Source organism: Pseudophryne corroboree, chromosome 1 (assembly GCF_028390025.1).
Source record: "Pseudophryne corroboree isolate aPseCor3 chromosome 1, aPseCor3.hap2, whole genome shotgun sequence".
Classification (NCBI taxonomy): Eukaryota; Metazoa; Chordata; class Amphibia; order Anura; family Myobatrachidae; genus Pseudophryne; species Pseudophryne corroboree.
The window spans coordinates 828,238,089-828,259,935 of NC_086444.1; the positions used below are offsets into that span (position 1 = coordinate 828,238,089).

At 46.4% G+C, this 21,847-nt stretch overlaps 1 protein-coding gene across 2 annotated transcripts in view; it reads right to left on the bottom strand.

Annotated features, from left to right (window-relative positions):
- ABRAXAS1 (abraxas 1, BRCA1 A complex subunit) overlaps positions 1 to 21,847 on the bottom strand; it is a 79,011-nt gene that overhangs the window by 26,132 nt on the left and 31,032 nt on the right. For both annotated transcript variants that reach the window (XM_063919750.1, XM_063919754.1), the window contains exon 8: positions 725 to 833. In XM_063919750.1, coding sequence (XP_063775820.1) covers positions 725 to 833 — 109 coding nt within the window. The remainder of the gene's footprint in view (positions 1 to 724; positions 834 to 21,847) is intronic.

Consider the following 21,847-nt stretch of genomic DNA (forward strand, 5'->3'; position numbering starts at 1 on the left):
CATAGGTTGCCTTTTGTGCCAGTCTTTAAAAGAACTGCGTAGTAGTCTATGGGCTTAATGTAATAGCCTGCGAGAAGCAGGAAGTGCGGGATTTTGTGAGAGTCTGGCCAGATTGTTTAAAGTTGCAATCATTTACATGGCATAACCAGGTTGGTTTTGTTGTGTAAATGATTGCTGCTTTAAAAATCTGTCCAGACTCGCACAAAATCCTGCACTTCCTGCTTCTCGCAGGCTATTACATTTAGGCCATATATCTGGGATCCGCTCAGGATCCCGGCTGTCAAAAGACTGATGCTGGAATCCCAACACTGACCAGAATGCCAGCGTCGGCATCCCAACAGATGACTGCTGGGATGTCGGAGGGGTAAGCTGCGGGAGGGAGGATTTAGGTTCAGCCTGTGGGGGAGGGATAGGGTTAGGCACCACCGGGAATGGTTAGGCTGCAGTAAGGGAGGGTAAGGGGGTCGGGATTCTAAACAGCGGGATGCCGCGGTCAGTAATCTGGCCATCTGCATTTCCGCCTCCAACCCCTATATCCCTATCTACATATCAATTTTTCCATATATCTACATGTCTCGATTTATAAATAAACATACCTTTACTTTTCATTTGCAGTATCTCTTAATAATATGGCTATGAACTTTGTAACAATGTATAAGTCTGAAATCAGGCAAACAATTTTTCATTGTTATGCTATTGTGAAATAACAAAAGAGAAATATTACCATCTGAACGAAGCTTTCTCTTCTCCGCTATTTGCATCTTGAGTTGATTAACTTGCTGTATAAGTTGTTCAACAGAATTCTCACTTTCTACCACACGACTGCAAGTGTCCTGCACATGGAAAAAGGGAATGGAAAAATTGTGTTTATTTTTTTTTCCCACCATAACATTTCTTCCTCAGAATGCATCTGGGGGACACTGCATATCTTGACAGGCAAAGGAGTATAGGTACCAAATAGATAAGTGTCAAGCACCACCCCCATCTAACCCCTCCACCGTACCTTAGTTTTTGTCCAACAAAGCCGACGAAGAAACAGAACAAACCACAACTATGTAACATGAAAACCCAAGAACATAGAAGGAACAACAAATCAGGAAGGGAGCGCAGTGACCCCCAGATGGATTCTGAGGAATGGATTTTACTTTGAGTACAAAATCTTATATATTTCTTGTTCCTCCAAGTCAGCCATTGAGTAGGATCCTATTCTACTGTTTAGACTGAAATTATTTTCGAAGGGACCGCCCACCCGGTGTATATAACCCAGCTCCTCCACTGGACGCAGGTCGGATTACTACTGTAGCAGAAGGCGTCTGCTTTTAATAGACACCTCCTGCTTTATCACCATACAGAGCTACAACTGCCGCTTCCAAGGAAGCAGCAGTGATAGCTACTCCAGCCGCATCTGAATAGTCCCCAATAGGTCTGCCTGGCGCATGGCATGTGTAATCCACCTTACAATGAGCGCTTGGGGGCATCGATGAGAGCCAAGAGAGAATCAAAGCAGTGCAGACAATGTAAATCCGTAGAACATGAACGAAGTCCAAAAACTCCAAGGACAAAGAGGTCAAGGAGGAGGCTGCTCCCATAAAGGCAGGAAAAAATATCCTGATTCAAGTGAAATTTTGAAATAACCTGATCGGGATGGAAAGGAAGGCTAACAAAATAATGCAGCCAACCCAGAAACGTGGCAAGCTGCAGCAATGGCCAGGAGGAAAACCATTTTTAAAGGCGAGATACCGTAACTCCACCATGTCCAGAGGCTCGGATTGGGATGGGGGGGGGGGGCTTCTCTGAAAAGCCTCCAAGACGGAGATAATATCCCACAGAGGGATAGGCCAATATGGAGGCTGAATATAAAGTGCTCCTTGAAGAAAGAACAGAATAGACCAGGCTTTAACAAGGAAAGATTAAGACTCTTAAGACGTCTTTGAAATAGGTTAAGACTCTTAGTCAACATGTCCTGAAAGAGAACCAAGACCCTCGGTAGGCATAAAGTAGCTGGGGAAAGAGACTGCTGCTTGCATCAAGAGATGTAAAATTTCCAGACACAGTGATTAATCTTGGAAGAAATAGACTTACAAGCCTGAATCATGGTCTGGAACTGCCGGCCAGGAAAACCCTCGAGTCCACGGAAACTGGATTTTAAGAACCATGCCGTCAAAACCAGACAAGGTGCATCTGGGTGTATGCAAGGAACTGATGAACGAGGTTGTCTCTGAGAGGAAGATAAGGGACGTCCGCCCGCACACCCTGAAGGAGAACGTACCAAGGGTGACAAGGCCATTCCAGAGCGACAAGGACCACAGGAAAAATAAGAATTTACTCACCGGTAATTCTATTTCTCGTAGTCCGTAGTGGATGCTGGGAAATCCGTAAGGACCATGGGGAATAGCGGGCTCCGCAGGAGACTGGGCACTCTAAAGAAAGATTAGGTACTATCTGGTGTGCACTGGCTCCTCCCTCTATGCCCCTCCTCCAGACCTCAGTTAGGGAAACTGTGCCCGGAAGAGCTGACATTACAAGGAAAGGATTTTTGGAATCCAGGGTAAGACTCATACCAGCCACACCAATCACACCGTACAACTTGTGATAACCTTACCCAGTTAACAGTATGAACAACAACTGAGCCTCACTCAACGGATGGCTCATAACAAAAACCCTTATTAAGCAATAACTATATACGCGTATTGCAGAAAGTCCGCACTTGGGACGGGCGCCCAGCATCCACTACGGACTACGAGAAATAGAATTACCGGTGAGTAAATTCTTATTTTCTCTGACGTCCTAGTGGATGCTGGGAACTCCGTAAGGACCATGGGGATTATACCAAAGCTCCCAAACGGGCGGGAGAGTGCGGATGACTGCAGCACCGAATGAGCAAACACAAGGTCCTCCTTAGCCAGGGTATCAAACTTGTAGAACTTTGCAAAGGTGTTTGAACCCGACCAAGTAGCCGCGCGGCAAAACTGTAAAGTCGAGACCCCTCGGGCAGCCGCCCAAGAAGAGCCCACCTTCCTTGTGGAATGGGCTTTTACGGATTTTGGATGCGGCAGTCCAGCCACATAATGCGCCAGCTGAATCGTGCTACAGATCCAGCGAGCAATAGATTGCTTTGAAGCAGGAGCACCCAGCTTGTTGGGTGCATGCAGGATAAACAGCGAGTCAGTTTTTCTGACTCCAGCCGTCCAGGCTACATAGATTTTCAAAGCCCTGACTACATCAAGTAACTTGGAGTCCTCCAAGTCCCGAGTAGCCGCAGGCACCACAATAGGTTGGTTCAAATGAAACGATGATACCACCTTTGGGAGAAATTGGGGACGAGTCCTCAATTCTGCCCTGTCCATATGGAAGATCAGATATGGGCTTTTACATGACAAAGCCGCCAATTCTGACACACGCCTAGCCGATGCTAAGGCCAACAACATGACCACCGTCCACGTGAGATACTTTAGTTCCACTGTCTTAAGTGGCTCAAACCAGTGGGATTTCAGGAAATCCAACACAACGTTAAGATCCCAAGGTGCCACTGGTGGCACAAAAGGAGGCTAAATATGCAGCACTCCGTTAACAAACGTCTGAACTTCAGGCAGTGAAGCCAGTTCCTTTTGAAAGAAAATGGATAGGGCCGAAATCTTGACCTTTATGGATCCTAATTTTAGGCCCATAGTCACTCCTGACTGTAGGAAGTGCAGGAATCGACCCAGCTGGAATTCCTCTGTAGGGGCCTTCCTGGCCTCACACCAAGCAACCTATTTTCGCCATATACAGTGAAAATGTTTTGCGGTCACATCTTTCCTAGCCTTTATCAGCGTAGGAATAACTTCATCCGGAATGCCCTTTTCCGCTAGGATCCGGCGTTCAACCGCCATGCCGTCAAAAGCAGCCGCGGTAAGTCTTGGAACAGACAGGGCCCCTGTTGCAACAGGTCCTGTCTGAGAGGCAGAGGCCATGGGTCCTCTGAGAGCATTTCTTGCAGTTCTGGGTACGAGTCCTTCTTGGCCAATCCGGAGCAATGAATATTGTACTCACTCCTCTTTTTCTTACAATTCTCAGCACCTTGGGTAGGAGAGGAAGAGGAGGACATATATAGACCGACTGTAACACCCACGGTGTTACCAGTGCGTCCACAGCTATCGCCTGAGGTTCCCTTGACCTGGCGTAAAACCTTTTTAGCTTTTTGTTGAGGTGGGACGCCATCATGTCCACATTTTGCAGTTCCCATCAATTTGCAATCTGCGTGAAGACTTCCTGATGAAGTCCCCACTCTCCCGGGTGGAGGTCGTGCCTGCTGAGGAGGTGTGCTTCCCAGTTGTCCACTCCCGGAATGAACACTGCTGACAGTGCGCTTACTTGATTCTCCGCACAGCGAAGATTTCTGCTGGCTTCCACCATCGCCACCCTGCTCCTTGTGCCGCCTTGGCGGTTTACATGAGCCACTGCAGTCTGACTGGATCAGAACCGGTTGGTCGTGAAGCAGGATCTCTGCTTGACTTAGGGCGTTGTATATGGCCCTTAGTTCCAGGATATTGATGTGAAGGCAAGTCTCCTGACTTGACCACAGACCATGGAAATTTCTTTCCTGTGTGACTGCCCCCCACCCTCGGAGGCTTGCATCCGTGGTCAGCAGGACCCAGTCCTGAATGCCGAATCTGCGGCCCTCGAGAAGGTGAGCACTCTGCAGCCACCACAGGAGAGACACCCTGGCCCTGGGGGATAGGGTGATTAACCGATGCATCTGAAGATGTGATCCGGACCACTTGTCCAGTAAGTCCCATTGGAAGGTCCTCGCATGGAACCTGCCGCAGGGAATGGCCTTGTATGATGCCACCATCCTTCCCAGGACTAGAGTGCAGTGATGCACTGACACCTGTTTTGGTTTTAACAGATTCCTGACCAGTGTCACGAGCTCCTGAGCTCTCTCTATCGGGAGATAAATCCTTTTCTGATCTGTGTCTAGGATCATGCCTAGGAGAGGCAGATGAGCTGTAAGAACCAACTGCGACTTTGGAATATATAGCATCCAGCCGTGTTGCCGTTACACTTCCAGAGAAAGTGATACGCTGTTCAGCAGCTGCTCTCGTTTTTATGAGGAGATCGTCCGTGATAATAGTGACACCCTGCATCCGCAGGAGCACCATCATTTCCGCCATTACCGTGGTGATATTCTCAAGGCCGTGGAGAGACCAAATGGCAACGTCTGAAATTGGTAATGACAATCCCGTATCTCAATTCTGAGGTACGCCTGATGAGGTGGATAAATGGGGACATGAAGGTATGCATCCCTTATGTCCCGATTCACGATAAAGTCTCCCCCTTTCAGGCTTGCAATGACCGCTCTTAGCGATTCCATCTTTAACTTGAACCTTTTCAGGTATATGTTCAGGGATTTTAATTCAATATGGGTCTGACCGAACCGTCTGGTTTCGGGACTACAACATGGTCGAATAATAACCCCCTCATGTTGAAGGAGGGGAACCTTGACCACCACCTGTTGAAGATACAATTTGTGAATTGCCGTTAACACTGGTTCCCTCTCGTGGGGGGAAGCCGGCAGGGCCGTCGGTGAGGGGGCATCTTCTCACAGTCCAGCTTGTATCCCTGAGACACAATATCTATTGCCCAGGGATCTAACAGGGAGTGAACCCACTTGTGGCTGAACTTACGAAGGCGTGTCCCAACCGGGCCTAGCTCCGCCTGTGGAGCCCCAGCGACATGCAGTGGATTTTTGTAGAGGCCGAGGAGGACTTCTGTTCCTGGGAACTAGCTGTGTTGTGTAGCTTCTTTCCTCTGCCCCCGCCTCTGACAAGAAAGTACGCACCTCAGACTTTCTTGTTTCTCTATTCGAAAGGCTGCATTTGATAATGTCGTGCTTTCCTAGGCTGTGCAGGAATATAAGGCAAAATATCAGAATTACCAGCTATAGCTGTGGAGACCAGGCCCGAGAACCCTTCTCCACACAATCCTCAGCCTTCCATATGCCTCTTAAGTCGGCATCATCTGTCCATTGCATATTACTACAGGACACGTCAAGCAGAAATCGACATAGCTTTGACTCTAGGACCCAGTATACTCATGTCTCTTTGGGCATGTTATATAATTATATATCTATCACTTAAGACAGCATCTTTAATACATATATATATATATATATATATATATACACATACAGCAATAAACAGGAAGCGGCACTCAGAGACGTGGTAACTCGTGCAAAAATAAAGCAACCAAGCTTTAATGTATCATCACATCATCAACGTTTCGGGGTTGTCCCCCTTCATCAGGATCCTGATGAAGGGGGACAACCCCGAAACGTTGATGATGTGATGATACATTAAAGCTTGGTTGCTTTATTTTTGCACGAGTTACCACGTCTCTGAGTGCCGCTTCCTGTTTATTGCTGCATGTGCAGGGGCGCAGACCCCTTAAAGAAGGCACCAGAGCATCTATAACAATTTATGGTTGGAGTGCCGGATCCTCTGCATGGATATATATATATATATATATATATATATATATATATATATATATATATATGGAAAAACAAGGGGTACCCTTAGGCGCTACGTGGAGCGGAACTGAGCTGCAGCTTAGACGAACCCCGTTAGGTGGGGCCCTAAGATATCAAACCAACAAACTAGAGTCTAAGTGCGCTAATGGATAGTACTGTATATCATAAATAAACAGATTTAAAAGATTCAACTTTCAGTTTTTAATACATAAAAGCCACAATAGCATAAAACATCTGTGAGCATATAAACATCTCTTTACAGAATGTATAGACAATGTATACAAACAGTTTCTGTTAGATGGAAAATTCAAGTGAAACTTGAGATTGGTGGTAAATCTTCCTTAGTAGTATAGAATACAGATGGAATACAGTACTCGAACACAACCCAACGCGTTTCGTCCCTAACTGGGACTTCCTCAGGGGTAATATCGAGTGCCAGATGTTTTTTACAGATAATCCCAAAATTGTGTAAAAAGCTCACTGAATATAAAAGCAGGCAAAGGACCAAAATGACTGGGAAAGCAGTTCAATATAATGAAGCCCCCAGTCACACAAAGTCCAGGTAACAAATGGACAAATAGGTGACCCGAAAACAATGTGGTTTAAAGTCTATCACTGACTCTATAAACCAGTCCCTGATGCGGGCGAGACCGCTCAGTAGTGGGTCAACAGGCAAATAGTGTAGTGGTCATCTCAAAGTCCAAAGTTTGGACTTTGAGATGACCACTACACTATTTGGCTGTTGACCCACTACTGAGCGGTCTCACCCTCATCAGGGACTGGTTTATAGAGTCAGTGATAGACTTTAAACCACATTGTTTTCGGGTCACCTATTTGTCCATTTGTTACCTGGACTTTGTGTGACTGGGGGCTTCATTATATTGAACTGCTTTCCCAGTCATTTTGGTCCTTTGCCTGCTTTTATATTCAGTGAGCTTTTTACACAATTTTGGGATTATCTGTAAAAAACATCTGGCACTCGATATTACCCCTGAGGAAGTCCCAGTTAGGGACGAAACGCGTTGGGTTGTGTTCGAGTACTGTATTCCATCTGTATTCTATACTACTAAGGAAGATTTACCACCAATCTCAAGTTTCACTTGAATTTTCCATCTGACAGAAACTGTTTGTATACATTGTCTATACATTCTGTAAAGAGATGTTTATATGCTCACAGATGTTTTATGCTATTGTGGCTTTTATGTATTAAAAACTGAAAGTTGAATCTTTTAAATCTGTTTATTTATGATATACAGTACTATCCATTAGCGCACTTAGACTCTAGTTTGTTGATATATATATACACATACAAACGTTGTGACAAAGATCCACAAAAACCAGCACACCTTGTGTAGCAATAAACAATTTACTGAATCCTCATTTTAAAGTGCACCGTGCATAAGATAGTGCAAATCGTATACTTAGCAGTTCAATTCACAATGGTAACTCCGCATATTGGCAATATGCGGAGTTACCATTGTGAATTGAACTGCTAAGTATACGATTTGCACTATCTTATGCACGGTGCACTTTAAAATGAGGATTCAGTAAATTGTTTATTGCTACACAAGGTGTGCTGGTTTTTGTGGATCTTTGTCACAACGTTTGGATGTTAATATTTGACCGAGCACCCTGACAAATCGATTGAAGGTGTGTGCGTTCCAAATTTGCATATATATATATATATATATATATATATATATATATATATATATATATACATACATACATATACATATATATATATATCTCTATACATACACATATATGCATACTAGGGTCTCAATCTCTGCTGATAAGGTACCTGTCCACGCTGCCACAGCGCTATAAACCCATGCCGACACAATCGCCGGTCTGAGTAGTGTACCAGAATGTGCACACTATCTGCAGGATCCCTGAGAATAGCTAGTGCTACCGTCTGTGCAAACAGGACACCCTAGGGGAAGATTCCCATCACATCCTGGCCCTAGTGGGGAATGGATACAGCCTGAGAATTTTTTTGTGGGAAGCTGCAGTCTCTTGTCTGGAGATTCCCGCTCTTTTACCTCATGAGAGGAGGGAAATTTACCTCAGCTTTCTTCCCCTTAACTTGTGTACCCTTGTGTCAGGGACAGATGAATCATCAGTGATATGCAAATCATCTTTTATTACAATAATCATATATTGAATACCTTTCAGCCATCTTGGCTGTAACTTTGCATTATCGTAGTCGACACTGGAGTTAAACTCCGTGTCGATACCAGTGTCTATTATTTTGGATAGTGAGCATTGTGAGACTCTGAAGGTCTCTGTAACATAGGGACAGACATGGGTAGATTTCCTGTCTGTTCCCTAACCTTTTGTGCAATAAATTCACCTTAGCACTTACACATATCCAAACAGGTGTCGGCGTTGTCGACGGAGACACCCTCTCACACACATATACGCTCTATCACCTCCTTAGGGGAGCCTTTTACCTCAGACATGTCGACACACGCGTACCGACACACCACCCACACAGGGGATGCTCTATTTGAAGACAGTTCCCCCACAAGGCCCATTGGAGAGACAGAGAGAGAGTATGCCAGCACACACCCCAGCGCTATATAACCCATGAATTACACTACAACTCGGTGTTTACCCAGTAGCTGCTGTATATACAAATTTTGCGCCTAAATTTATGTGCCCCCCCCCCCCTCTTTTCACCCTTTGTGTACCAGGATACTGCAGGGGAGAGCCTGGGGAGCTTCCTTCCAGCGGAGCTGTGAAGAGAAAATGGCGCTGGTGTGCTGAGGAAGAAGGCCCCGCCCCCTCAGCGGCGGGCTTCTGTCCCACTTTCTGTGTAAAAAAATGGCGGGGGGTTTTACATATATACAGTGCCTGACTGTATATATGTATTTTTATGCCAAAAGGTACTTCAATTGCTGCCCAGGGCGCCCCCCCCAGCGCCCTGCACCCTACAGTGACCGGAGTGTGTAAGTGTGCTGGGAGCAATGGCGCACAGCTGCGGTGCTGTGCGCTACCTTAAATGAAGACAGGAGTCTTCTGCCGCCGATTTCGCCGTCTTCAAACTTCTGTTCTTCTGGCTCTGCGAGGGGGACGGCGGCGCGGCTCAGAGAACGGACGATCGAGGACAGGTGCCTGTGTTCGAACCCTCTGGAGCTAATGGTGTCCAGTAGCCTAAGAAGCTCAACTTAGCTGCAGGCAGGTAGGTTTGCTTCTCTCCCCTCAGTCCCACGTAGCAGCGAGTCTGTTGCCAGCAGAAGCTCACTGAAAATAAAAAACCTAACAAATACTTTCTTTTACTAGCAGGCTCAGGAGAGCCCTCTAGGAGCACCCAGCTCTGGCCGGGCACAGATTCTAACTGAGGTCTGGAGGAGGGGCATAGAGGGAGGAGCCAGTGCACACCAGATAGTACCTAATCTTTCTTTAGAGTGCCCAGTCTCCTGCGGAGCCCGCTATTCCCCATGGTCCTTACGGAGTTCCCAGCATCCACTAGGACGTCAGAGAAATACTCTTGTCAAACACCTTGAAGGAGACCCGATATCCCAGCTAAAAGGACGAAGGTGCCATAATGGCATCTAGATCCCTTGAGCTCGCCTGTTGCACCAGAAGCTTTTTGTTTAACTTTGGAAGCCACGCAGTCTATGTCGGGCAACCCCCAGCACTCTGCGATCTTAGTTAAGTTATCCCTCCCCTGGATGGACAGTATGGCGACTGAGGAAGTCTGCCTCAGAATGTGGATGGCAGAAATACCAGGGACCTAACATTCTGCCCAAAGAAGGATGTAATGGTGCCCATACACTTGCGAGATAATCGGTGCTAACCTTCGATTTCGACCGCATCTGTGAGAGAAATCGAAGGATTGTATGCACATTTTAGGTACCTTGCGACGCGATGTGCGGGCACACTGGTCGAATCTCGCGTCTCAAGATAGTATGTGCTGCAGTGAATATTTATCGAATCGCAGTGCGATCGCATGTGTTTTTAAAAACACATGCAATATATTGCTCTGCGATGCACGATGGGCACCCGCCGGGAGCGGCTGGAGGCCGCTCCCACTCTGCGGTGACGTGCCCATCACGTGATCTATCGCATGGTAATCACTTTGGCAGTTCAGGTGCGATTTCATCGCACCTGAACTGCCGGTGCGATGCCCTGCGATGTTGCGTCGCGAGGCATCGCACAAGTGTATGGGCACCATAAGACACCTCCGTCATGGCTTGACGACTGTGTATCCCCCGGCTTGCTGATATAAGATACAGTAGTGGCACGGTCCGATTGAATCCAAAGAGGTCTGAACTGCAAGACAGGTTAAGCTTGGATAAGGACATTCCGGACTGCCCTCAACTCTAGAATGTTCATGGGAAGAGTGGATTCCCTCTAAAACCAGAGACCTTGAAGCCAGAGGTCTAGACTTACGATACCTCAATCCATTCATGGTAAACTGCAGCCAGTCTCAAACTTAGAATGGGGACCCCTTGGACAGATTGTGGGTATAGAGGCGCCACTGAAGTGACTGGCATGTCCAAAGGTATAGTCAGAAGAGCTGTTGCTCTGAAGAGTACAGGCATGAATCCTGGAAAAGGGGACTGCCTTGAATAAAGCTACCAAGTTGAAAGATCTTTAGTCAAATTAACTGAGGATCAAATAGGGTTGAGGTTACTTAAAGGAAAATGAATATGGGCAGACTAGATGGGCCAAGTGGTTCTTATCTGCTATTTATGTTTCAATCTTCCCTAGGAGTTGCATACTGTACATCAGAGGACAGAGCCCTGAGGCACCTGAAGAAGCAATCTCAACAACAACAACAACATTATCCTGGATCTACTGTGGAAGAAGTTAAACCTTCTGACAGCAGGTGAGAAACCAAAGAACACCATCCTCTGAGCAAGAATTAAGTTGGACTTGGGAAAATTCAGAATCCTACCGTGGAGTCTCTAAGAAGCTCGCCATAATCTCCAGATGTTGTAGGAGTAAGGTCTGTGAAGAAGCTCTTATAAGAAGGTCAACAAAATAAGGAATGATGACAATTCTTTTTTTTGCTTCAACAAGGAAACTAGATGGGCCATGACCTTCGTGAAAACCCTGGAGCAGTAGACAGAATGAACTGTAGGACCTGAAACTGGAAATGGAGATGTCATGCGGCAAAACGTAGGAGTTGATGATAACCCTTCCAAATTGGGATGTGGAGGTTAGCGTTCTCGATAGCTACACACGCTAAGAATTTGTCTCCCTCCACTGCACTTATAACTAAGCACAGACACTTCATTTTGAATTTTGCCAGAAAAAGATGAGATTCAGCTGGTTTAAATGTAGAAATGGATGGAATTACCTGTCCGGCTTTCCCACCAGGAAGAGGTGTGTGTAAATCCCTGGCCTTCTTGATGACAGAGAACCAAAACAATAACTCCTGAATCGAAAAGATAATAAACAGCTGAAAGCAGAGCTGTACGTCTGGACAGCTCCTGGCATCTCATGGGCAATGGACTCCGGTCCAGGATGTATCCTCAGTAAAAAAAAACACAATGAATCCAAAAATCTGGAATGGACTGAAGCCATACTTCCCAGGACTGGAGCAGGTAGGCCCCCACCACTGGAAGATGGGATCGGATCCCCTGGAAATTATGCAGGTGGTTGACTTGCGTCCGGGTCCGAGAGAACTCACAAACTGCGGCCTGATGATTTCCCTGTGGGAGTAACCTGGAGCGCCTCTGAAGGTCTGAGATTTGCCTCTTACAGGGAAACAAAATTAATGAAACTGCAGTGTATTAAGCCTTATGAATAGATACCGGAAGGTAAGGGCTTTTATCTCATGTTACTTGTGTGATAAACTTAGTAAGCTCCGAATGGAAAAAGTCCCTTCAAAGGGAACTGCTTCCAAGGTACACTTTGATTGTGTAGCCACTAAAGTTCAGCCTGTAAACCAGATGCCAATTGCCGAATCCAGGACTGACTTGTTGACCCAGGAAATAGCCAAAATGGGACAAAGAGAAACACCAGTAAACTAAAACAGACTTAAACAAGGCCTCACTTTTCTGATCAGTTTGATCTTTTAAGGTGGTTGCCTTGACCATAGAAATGACCGTGACCTTGGCAAGTCTGGCTATTGAAGCACCTACCTGGGGCAGGACCTCCCAAGCCTTGGTGATAGAATATCTGAATCTTAGAGGAATTTGAAATATCTTACCCTCATGTAACCAAGCCTCTTTTAATAAAAAAAAGCAGGAAAAGTAGGCAACTGCTTCTTTCATTTTAGCAAAGAAGTCGATTCATAAACATTATTTCCTGAAGGCTGAGGGTCAAGAAAACAGCATTCACTAATTTGCAGACACCAACACTGGCAGGGGCAACCTCCTCACCAGCCTGGGTCTACAAGTTCACCCTCCCCCTGTAAGGTAATGACCTCATTTTGGACATGTTACAACCAGAGGATGCCAGAATCCTCTTCATAGAAACGGACACCTTAGAAAGACATTTCCCCATGGTAGGGGCCCATAACAGCTCAGTGGAAGAATCCAACAGAAGTTGGGGAACTGCCTAGCCACAAGGGAGACAGAAGTGACTTACCTCAGACTGATTATCAATACGCATGGACACCATGGATTTAGCCTATTCCAGGATTAACAACTCATCCGCTGAACTACCCAACGGCTGATCCAAAGTCTCAATTTCACAGCCGGCAGAGAGAGCTCCTGGCTCTGTGCGGCCTTTGGTTAAATTCATTCCACATCTGGCACATACAAATATGTCAACAGTCATCACAGGTGTGAATAGTCGCACCCACGATCCGTTTGCTGTGACTAGTGTCCCTTCACGGGCATGTGCAGATAGTCGAAGCCACGATCCATAGAGAATGCACTGTGCGGGTCCGTCTATTCGCACCCCGCTCCCATGTAGGAACTGCAGCGATGCATGCACATGTGAACGTATAGCGGCAACCATGAAGGAGAACCCATCTGTACATAGAACAATACAGCAGAGGAACCCTGCCTTGACTTGCCAGCTTTATCTGCATTCCCCGACATGTTGTGAAAAAGAAAAGATACAGACCATTCCCTGACATGTTGTTGTGAAAAAGAAAAGATACAGACAGGAAATAAAGAAAAACTATTGTAAATAGAGTTGTAAACCTGCCTTATAACCTATGAAATAATCAGTGCAGGCAGAAAGGCTGAAAAGCTAACTTCAGAGGAAAAAACAAACACTCTAGGAAGAATACGTAACATAAATTCTCTTGCACTGAACTAATTAGTGTTGGAATATTACAATGCTTGTGTGTGTGATCCTATGCAGCTGTAGTGTGCAGAACGGTAAAATAAGGACAAAACAGTGTGTCACAGCAAACAAGAAATTGCAAATAGTTGCACCCGCAGCTAGTCGTTGCCGCAATGCATGTACACCTGCATAACCATCGCTGCAATGAGGAGAGCTGCTACATGTGTATCTTGTGATTAATCTGTCTCATAAAATATCCCTACCAGGAATGAGACAGCAAATCAATAGAAATATATCAGCCAAGGCAAATAAATCCTGGAAGCAGACTGACCAGCACAAGCGTGAAGCACCTATACAGCCCACTGTGAATTTACAGCAGTTAGGCTGCTGTACACCGCTGACTTTAAGGGTCTAATAAAACCCCAGTATTAAAGAAAGAAAAAAAAACCTTAAGCAAGTCCCCCAGTACGGAGTGTAAGTAAATATAGCACCAGAGCGTCTGCTGAAGCCTGCCAAAGACAGCTGGTGGAAAAGCTACCTGCTAATCAGCACTGGGGAACTTGCCCAACCCACAGCAAACTAGAAGCGAGTTCACCAGAAAGGTAACGAGACCCCGTCACCGGATAATCCGTACAGGTGCTGTGTACTAGGAACACAGTGTGGCCAGATCGCAGCCCAGCGTTACTGCAGTGGCAAGCTGTTGCTGCCCTACCTGTCACCAGAGCACAGATGTCATTGTAATGGTAGAGCACCAGACACTGCTCAGTCATACCTAGGCTTACCACACGATCCCTTTAAACTGGGACACTCAGAAAGTACACAGATTCTGTGGCTGGCTGACTTCAAGCATGCATTTCACCTAGTTTTAATCAGTCATAGAACCTGTGTAATTAATGAGTGTCCTGGTTTGAGATGGTATGGTAAGTCTAGTCATACCCCTTTTCCACTGCCGTGATATTGCCGGGTCAAATCAGGTCGCAGCTTAGTGGAAAAAACAAACCTGGGTTTAGTTACCTGGGAATCCGCACACCAAGAAACACTGCTGCACATGAGTGCAGTGTAAACTGGGACAACCTGGATTAAATATGCAGTGTAAACAGGGTCTAACCTTTTTTTTTTTTTTTTTGGAAAAGCGGTATCAGTGAAGTAGTGACTCACTGAGAGATCCAGTCACAGAGATGGAGGGAAGGCGCTCAGCAGCTGACTAGGTTCCACTCTAGTAAGCACACTAGGCCCTGTAAACATGAACTGGGGCACAGTGTAAGATAATGGAAGAATACATTTTTTATTTTTTGTTTAAAATTAGGAGCCATTGAAAATGTGCCTTATTCCAAAGCACTAAATAAAAAACATAGGTCTGGTGGTGCTGGGAAGGTTTAGAGGAGGATGGAGCTTCACACTTAACTATTTAGTGCCTATACGCCTGTGCTCGCCGCTCTACCCCATTTTCATGATATACAGTGTCCCCCAGATTGGATGATAGCGAAAATAGGATTTTAATTACCTACCGGTTTTCTCGTAGTCCGTAGAGGATACTGGGGTCCATTTAGTACAATGGGGTATTGAAGGGTTTACTAGGAGCCATGGGCACTAAGAATTTGCTAGTGTGGCTGGCTCCTCCCTCTATGCCCCGCCTACCAGACTCAGTCTAGGAAACTGTGCCCGAGGAGACGGACATACTTTGATAGATAAGGATAGTGGTGAGATTCCGAACCAGCACACACAAGAGGAAAGCCAAGCTAACCAAACTTGAAACAGGAACAGCAACGGCTGAACCAACATTACTTAACCAAGTAACAGTGCAGGAAGAACGAAGCACTGGGTGGGCGCCCAGTATCCTCTACGGACTACGAGAAAAGGATTTACTGGTAGTTAATTAAATCCTTTTTTCTCTTACGTCCTAGAGGATATTGGGGTCCATTTAGTACCATGGGGATGTACCAAAGCTCCCAAACTGGGTGGGAAAGTGCTGACGTTCCTGCAGAACTGATTGACCAAACTGAAGGTCCTCAGAATCCAAAGTATCGAACTTGTAGAACTTACCAAACGTGTTCGAACCTGACCAAGTAGCTGCTTGGCAGAGCTGTAAAGCCGCAACACCCCGGGCAGCCGCCCAGGAAGAACCCACCGACCTAGTAGAGTGGGCCTGTACAGATTTTGGACATGGCAATCCTGCCGTGAAATAAGCATGCTGAATAGTAAGTCTGATCCAGCGTGCAATTGTCTGCTTTGAAGCAGGACACCCAATCTTATTGGGATCATAAAGAACAAACAGCGAGTCTGTTTTTCTGTGACGAGCTGTCCTCTTCACATATACCTTCAAAGCCCTCACAACATCCAAAGGCTTTGAAGTAGCAGAGGTCTCGGTGACAACCGGAACCACAATAGGTTGGTTGATGTGAAATGCGGACACAACTTTAGGAAGAAATTGCTGACGAGTTCTGAGTTCAGCTCTGTCCTCATGAAAAATTAAATAGGGACTTTTGTGAGACAAAGCCCCCAGCTCCGACACACGTCTTGCGGAAGCCAAAGCCAACAGTGTGACGGTCTTCCACGTAAGATATTTTACGTCCACCTCCTGTAATGGTTCAAACCAGTCCGATTGGTGGAACTGCAGCACCACATTGAGATCCCAAGGTGCCGAGGGAGGCTGGATGTGCAGAACACCTTTCAAGAACATCTGGATCTCAGGGAGAGAGGCAAATTGTTTCTGAAAGAAAATGGACAAGGCCAAAATCTAGACTTTTATGGAGCCCAGATGCAGGCCCACATCCACGCCTGCCTGCAGAAAAAGCAGGAAACATCCCAGATGAAATCCCATCATAGAATAATTTCTGCTCTCACACCAAGAGAAGTATTTCTTCCAAATACGATGGTAATGCTTAGACGTTACCCCCTTCCTGTCTTGGATCATAGTCAGGATAACCTTTTTAGGGCTCCCACTCCTGGCTAGAATCAGCCGTTCAACTTCCATGCCGCCAAACGTAGCCGCGGTAAGTCCTGATAGACGAACGGGCCCTGTTGCAGAAGATCCTTGCGAAGAGGTAGAGGCCATGGATCTTCGTGGAGCATCTCCAGAAGGTCCGCGTACCAGGCCCTTCTTGGCCAGTCCGGAGCAATGAGCATTGCTTGAACCTTTTCCCTTTTTATTCACTTTAGAATTATTGGGATCAGAGGAAGTGGAGGAAACACGTACACAATCTGATTGACCCATAGAGTTGTTAGGGCGTCTATCGCCACCGCCTGTGGGTTACTCGACCTGGAACAATACCACCTGAGCTTCTTGTTGAGACGAGAGGCCATCATGTCGATCTGTGGATATCCCCATCGACTTGTCAAGCACCTGAACACTTCCGGGTGCAGGTCGTGTCTGCTGAGGAAGTCCGCTTCCCAGATGTCTGCTCCCGTAATGAAGACTGCTGACAACGCCACAACGTTTCTTTCTGCCCAGAGAAGAATTCTTGACACCTCTGACATTGCTGCTCTGCTTTTCGTTCCGCCCTGTCGGTTTATGTACGTTACTGCCGTTACATTGTCCGACTGGACCTGAATTGCCTGATCCTGAAGATGTGAGGTCTGCAGAAGGGTGTTGTATATGGCCCTGAGTTCCAGAATGTTGATTGGAAGGATGACTTCCTGACTTGACCATCTTCCTTGAAACTGCACCACGAGTGACTGCTCCCCAACCTCAGAGGCTTGCATCTGTGCTTAACTGAATCCAGTTCTGAATTCCGGACCTCCGTCCTGCGACGAGGTGAGAAGACTGTAGCCACAGAAGGGAGATCCTGGCCTTTGGCGACAGACGGAGCCTCTGGTGCATGTGAAGATGCGATCCGGACCATTTGTCCAACAGATCGAGCTGGAAGGGTCTTGCATGAAGCCTTTTGTATTGAATTGCAGGCCACCATTTTCCCCAGAAGGCGAATGCATAGATGCACCGACACCCGGGTTGGCTTCAGGACATCCCGAACCATCGACTTGATTACCAATGCCTTTTCCAATGGAAGGAACACTTTATGCAACTCCGTGTCCAGTATCATTCCCAGGAATGGGAGCCTCCGTGTTGGTTCTAGGTGAGATTTCGGAAGGTTCAGAATCCACCCGTGACCCTGGAGGAGTTTGGTTGAGAGACCAATGCTGTCCGACAACCTCTTCCTGGACGACAGGAGATTGTCCAGGTACGGAATTATGTTCAATCCCTGTTTGCGGAGTAGAAACATCATCTCTGCCATCACCTTGGTGAACACCCTCAGTGCCGTGGAGAGACCAAATGGTAGGACCTGGAACTGGTAGTGACAGTCCTGCAGTGCAAACCGTAGATAAGCCTGATGAGGTGGCAAGATCGGAATATGCATCCTTGATATACAGAGACACTAGGAATTCCCCCTCCTCCAGACCTGAGATTACCGCTCTCAGAGACTCCATCTTGAATTTGAACACTCGTAAGTACGGTTTCAAAGACTTGAGGTTCAGAATCGGTCTTACTGAACTGTCTGGCTTCGGTACTACGAACAAGTTGGAATAGTACCCCTTGTTTAGTAGAGGAGGTGGAACTGGTACAATGACCTGAGTCTGTACCAGTTTTTGGATGGAATGCTGTAGTTATACTTGCCTTTTGTGAAACTGGCAAGGCTGATTTGAAGAATCTGTGAGGTGGGAGCTCTTGGAACTCCAGTCTGTAGCCCCGGAAAATAAGATCTATGACCCAGGGATCCTGGCACGAATTTGACCAGATGTGACTGAAGAATTGTAGTCAGGCTCCCACCTGACAGCCTTCTAGGCATTGCGGTCCACCGTCATGCTGAAGTCTTTGAGGAAGCAGAGCCTGAGCTCTGTTCCAGAGCACTGGCAGTTGCTGGTTTGCGTGGTTTACCTCTTGCGCCGCTGGAGGACGCAGAAGCACCTCTGGATTTGCCCTTGAACTTGTCGGTCCGAAAGGACTGTAACTAGAAGCTGAATAAGTCTTCTTGGTCAGGGGGGCTGCAGAAGGAAGATACGTAGACTTGCCCGCAGTAGCTGTGGAGATCCATTTGTCTAGTTCATCTCCAAACAAGGCCTCTCCTGTGAATGGTAGGCCTTCCACGCCTTTCCTGGAGTCTGCGTCACAGTCCACTGGTGTAGCCACAAGCCCCTGCTTGCCGACACTGCCATAGCGGTGGTGCGTGCGTTAAGCACGCCTATTTTCTTTATGGCTTCCACCATAAAGTTCACAGAGACCTGTATATGCTGCAGGAGTAAGACAACATCCCACCTAGATAAGGAATCTAACCCCTCAATTAGGTTACCTGACCATTTCGCAATGGCTTTAATGATCCACGCACATGCAATAGTGAGTCTTTGGGCCACCCCAGCAGCTGTGTACAATGATTTGAGTGTAGTCTCAATTTTACGATCAGCCGTGTCTTTTAGGGTGGCTGCACCAGGAACAGGCAATACAATTTTACGTGACAGCCTAGAGACTGATGCGTACACTATCGGTGGATTTTGCCATTTTTCCCTACCCTCCAGAGGAAAAAGAAAAGATGAGAGCAACCTTTTAGGGATCTGAAATTTCGTATCAGGATTAACCCTTTACATTAAAATAAGATTCCTTACTCTCCTCTAACACCTTATAAGGAATATTCAGAACATCTCTGATAGCTTCTATAAGAGCCACTATTCCCTGACACAGCCACATCCCCCCCCCCCCCCCCTTCAAGTCTACCTCACCCTCCTCCAAGTCTGACCCATCAGTGTCAGATTGCAGGATATGGGCCAGAGATCGCTTTTGCAGACAAATGGGAGGGGACTAAGACGCTTTTTTGGGGACTGAGTCTCTGTGCATAAACTCATCCACAGTTTGTTTTAAGTATTGCGTCTCTTTCTCATTGCGGGCCAATTTTGTAGAAAGAGTGGAAATCATTCCTTTGAGAGAATTAACCCACTCTGGTTCAGCCCCGCTAGCTTGTGATCCTTCAATGGCGCGCGGTCTTCCTGCTTTTTTTATACTGGCTGAGGAATCTGGTGTTTAAAATGGAGAGAAACCGTTTAAGGCTGTACTGTGTACAGTGTACTGAGACGCAGTTGTGTACTGTGTCTGGAGACGCATTCCGCCCCGTTTAGAAGCCGTGCATCTCCGTATACTCGTGCTGCCATAATCAGTACTCATCACTCTTCTGGCTCTGTTAGGGATGGCAGCATGCTGCGAGAATGTACGCTCGGCATGGTGGGGCTTGCGAATAGGTCCCTCAGGAGCTCAGTGTCCCGTCAGCGGGGGAATGGGACCATTAACCCTTCAAGAGTTTGGGCCATGCCATTCCCTCCCCCCCCTCCAAGTCCCACGAAGCAGGCAGGCTGGTGCCAATCAGCCCTGCCAGAAAGCAAACATAGAAAATAAATGCAGAAAACTCTTCAGGAGCTTCCTTCAGTGTGACCGGCTCCTCCGGGCACATTTTCTAAACTGAGTCTGGTAGGAGGGGCATAGAGAGAGAGAGGAGCCAGCCCACACTATCAAATTCTTAAAGTGCCCATGGCTCCTAGTGGACCCATCTATACCCCATGGCACTAAATGGACCCCAGTATCCTCTAGGACGCAATAGAAAAGTAAATGGTTTCCTCAGGTTGACAAAGTTACCATTTCTCTACAGTGACATATGTTCAACCCTTAGCAAACACAACTATGTAGGACACCATAAATAGTGGATTTGTTTTAAAACATTCAGGTTCGTAAAATAGTTGTATTTATGCAAATACATATCACTGAAGAAACTGCCAACACAATTGACATGGGGTACAAGTACTGTACATTTGACTTTACAGATACTAAACATACAAACCAATACATTTGAGGATGCATGCACACTAGTCAGAGAACATACATTTTTGAAGTTATAAATCTCAAGTTACTTCAATTGAGAAATTTGCTTTATGTACCCCATACACTTGTCGCGGGGCATTGCACCGGAAGTTCAGGTGCGATGAAATCGCAAATGAACTGCCAAAGTGATTACCATGTGATAGATCGCATGGTAATCACGTGATGGGCACGTCACCACCGGGTGGGAGCTGCCCGGCGGGCGGCCATCTGGCATTGCAGTGAGATATATTGCATGTTTTTAAAAACACATGGTATCGCACTGCGATGCGATAAATATTAAGTGCAGCACTTAAGACGCAACATTCGAGCGGCGTGCCCATGCATCGCGTCGCAAGGTGCATAATATGTGCATACAATCATGCGACTGATCGCACAAATGCGATCGAAATCACATGATTTTATGCCATATCGCACAAATGTATGGGGGGCCATTAAAGAGATTACTGGTCATTTTGGTGTAGGTTTTACACTGCTGTGTGTATTAGAATGGTTTGTGTATTTAGGTTTACTAGTTTTGTCCACACAGCCCCCCTTCACTGGAATGACCTCCATCGCTCTACTAGACTCTCCCCGACCTTGCCAAGCTTCAAAGGGGCACTGAAAACCCACCTGTTCATTAAAGCGTACCCTTCCGCCTAACCTAGTCTCGAGGCCACTCTCCCAACTCCCTGCGTCATGCCTTGACATCTGTGCCTCACTTACTTTCTGCCATCAGTCCACCTTCCGGTCGCTTGCACCTCATGTCACCTGTCTGTCTCCCCCCTCCCCCTAGATTGTGAGCTCCTTGGAGCAGGGTCCTTTTCTCTCCTGTTCTCACAGCCCTCTTCTTTCACACTTCAATTACAGATCTCTCCTACTCAGCAACATTCTATATCTGCATCTCCTCTTGCTTGTTACTGTTTCTCTTCCAATGGCTGCCTGCCCCTAGTAGTACGCCGATTACTACTTTGCTTCCTTACATTTCAGCTGTATTGTGTACCGAGAATTTTTGGTGCTAATTGTTAACTGTGCGGTTTTAGTTTTTCAGTTAATGTAATGTTAAGTTCTGTGTACCCTGTATTGTTCAAAGGTGTGTCGTATGTATGGCACTGCAAAACACTTGTGGCGCCTTATAATAATAATAATAATAGTTCACACAAAGCCAGTGTGTTTTAAAAGTACCACCAAATGGTCAGTATAGGTTAATTAAAGTATTACACTTTAATAGCCTTTTTCTCATGTGCACAGTGAATACATGTTACATTTCTTAGTGTAACCAAGACCATTTCATATCTGATTTTTAG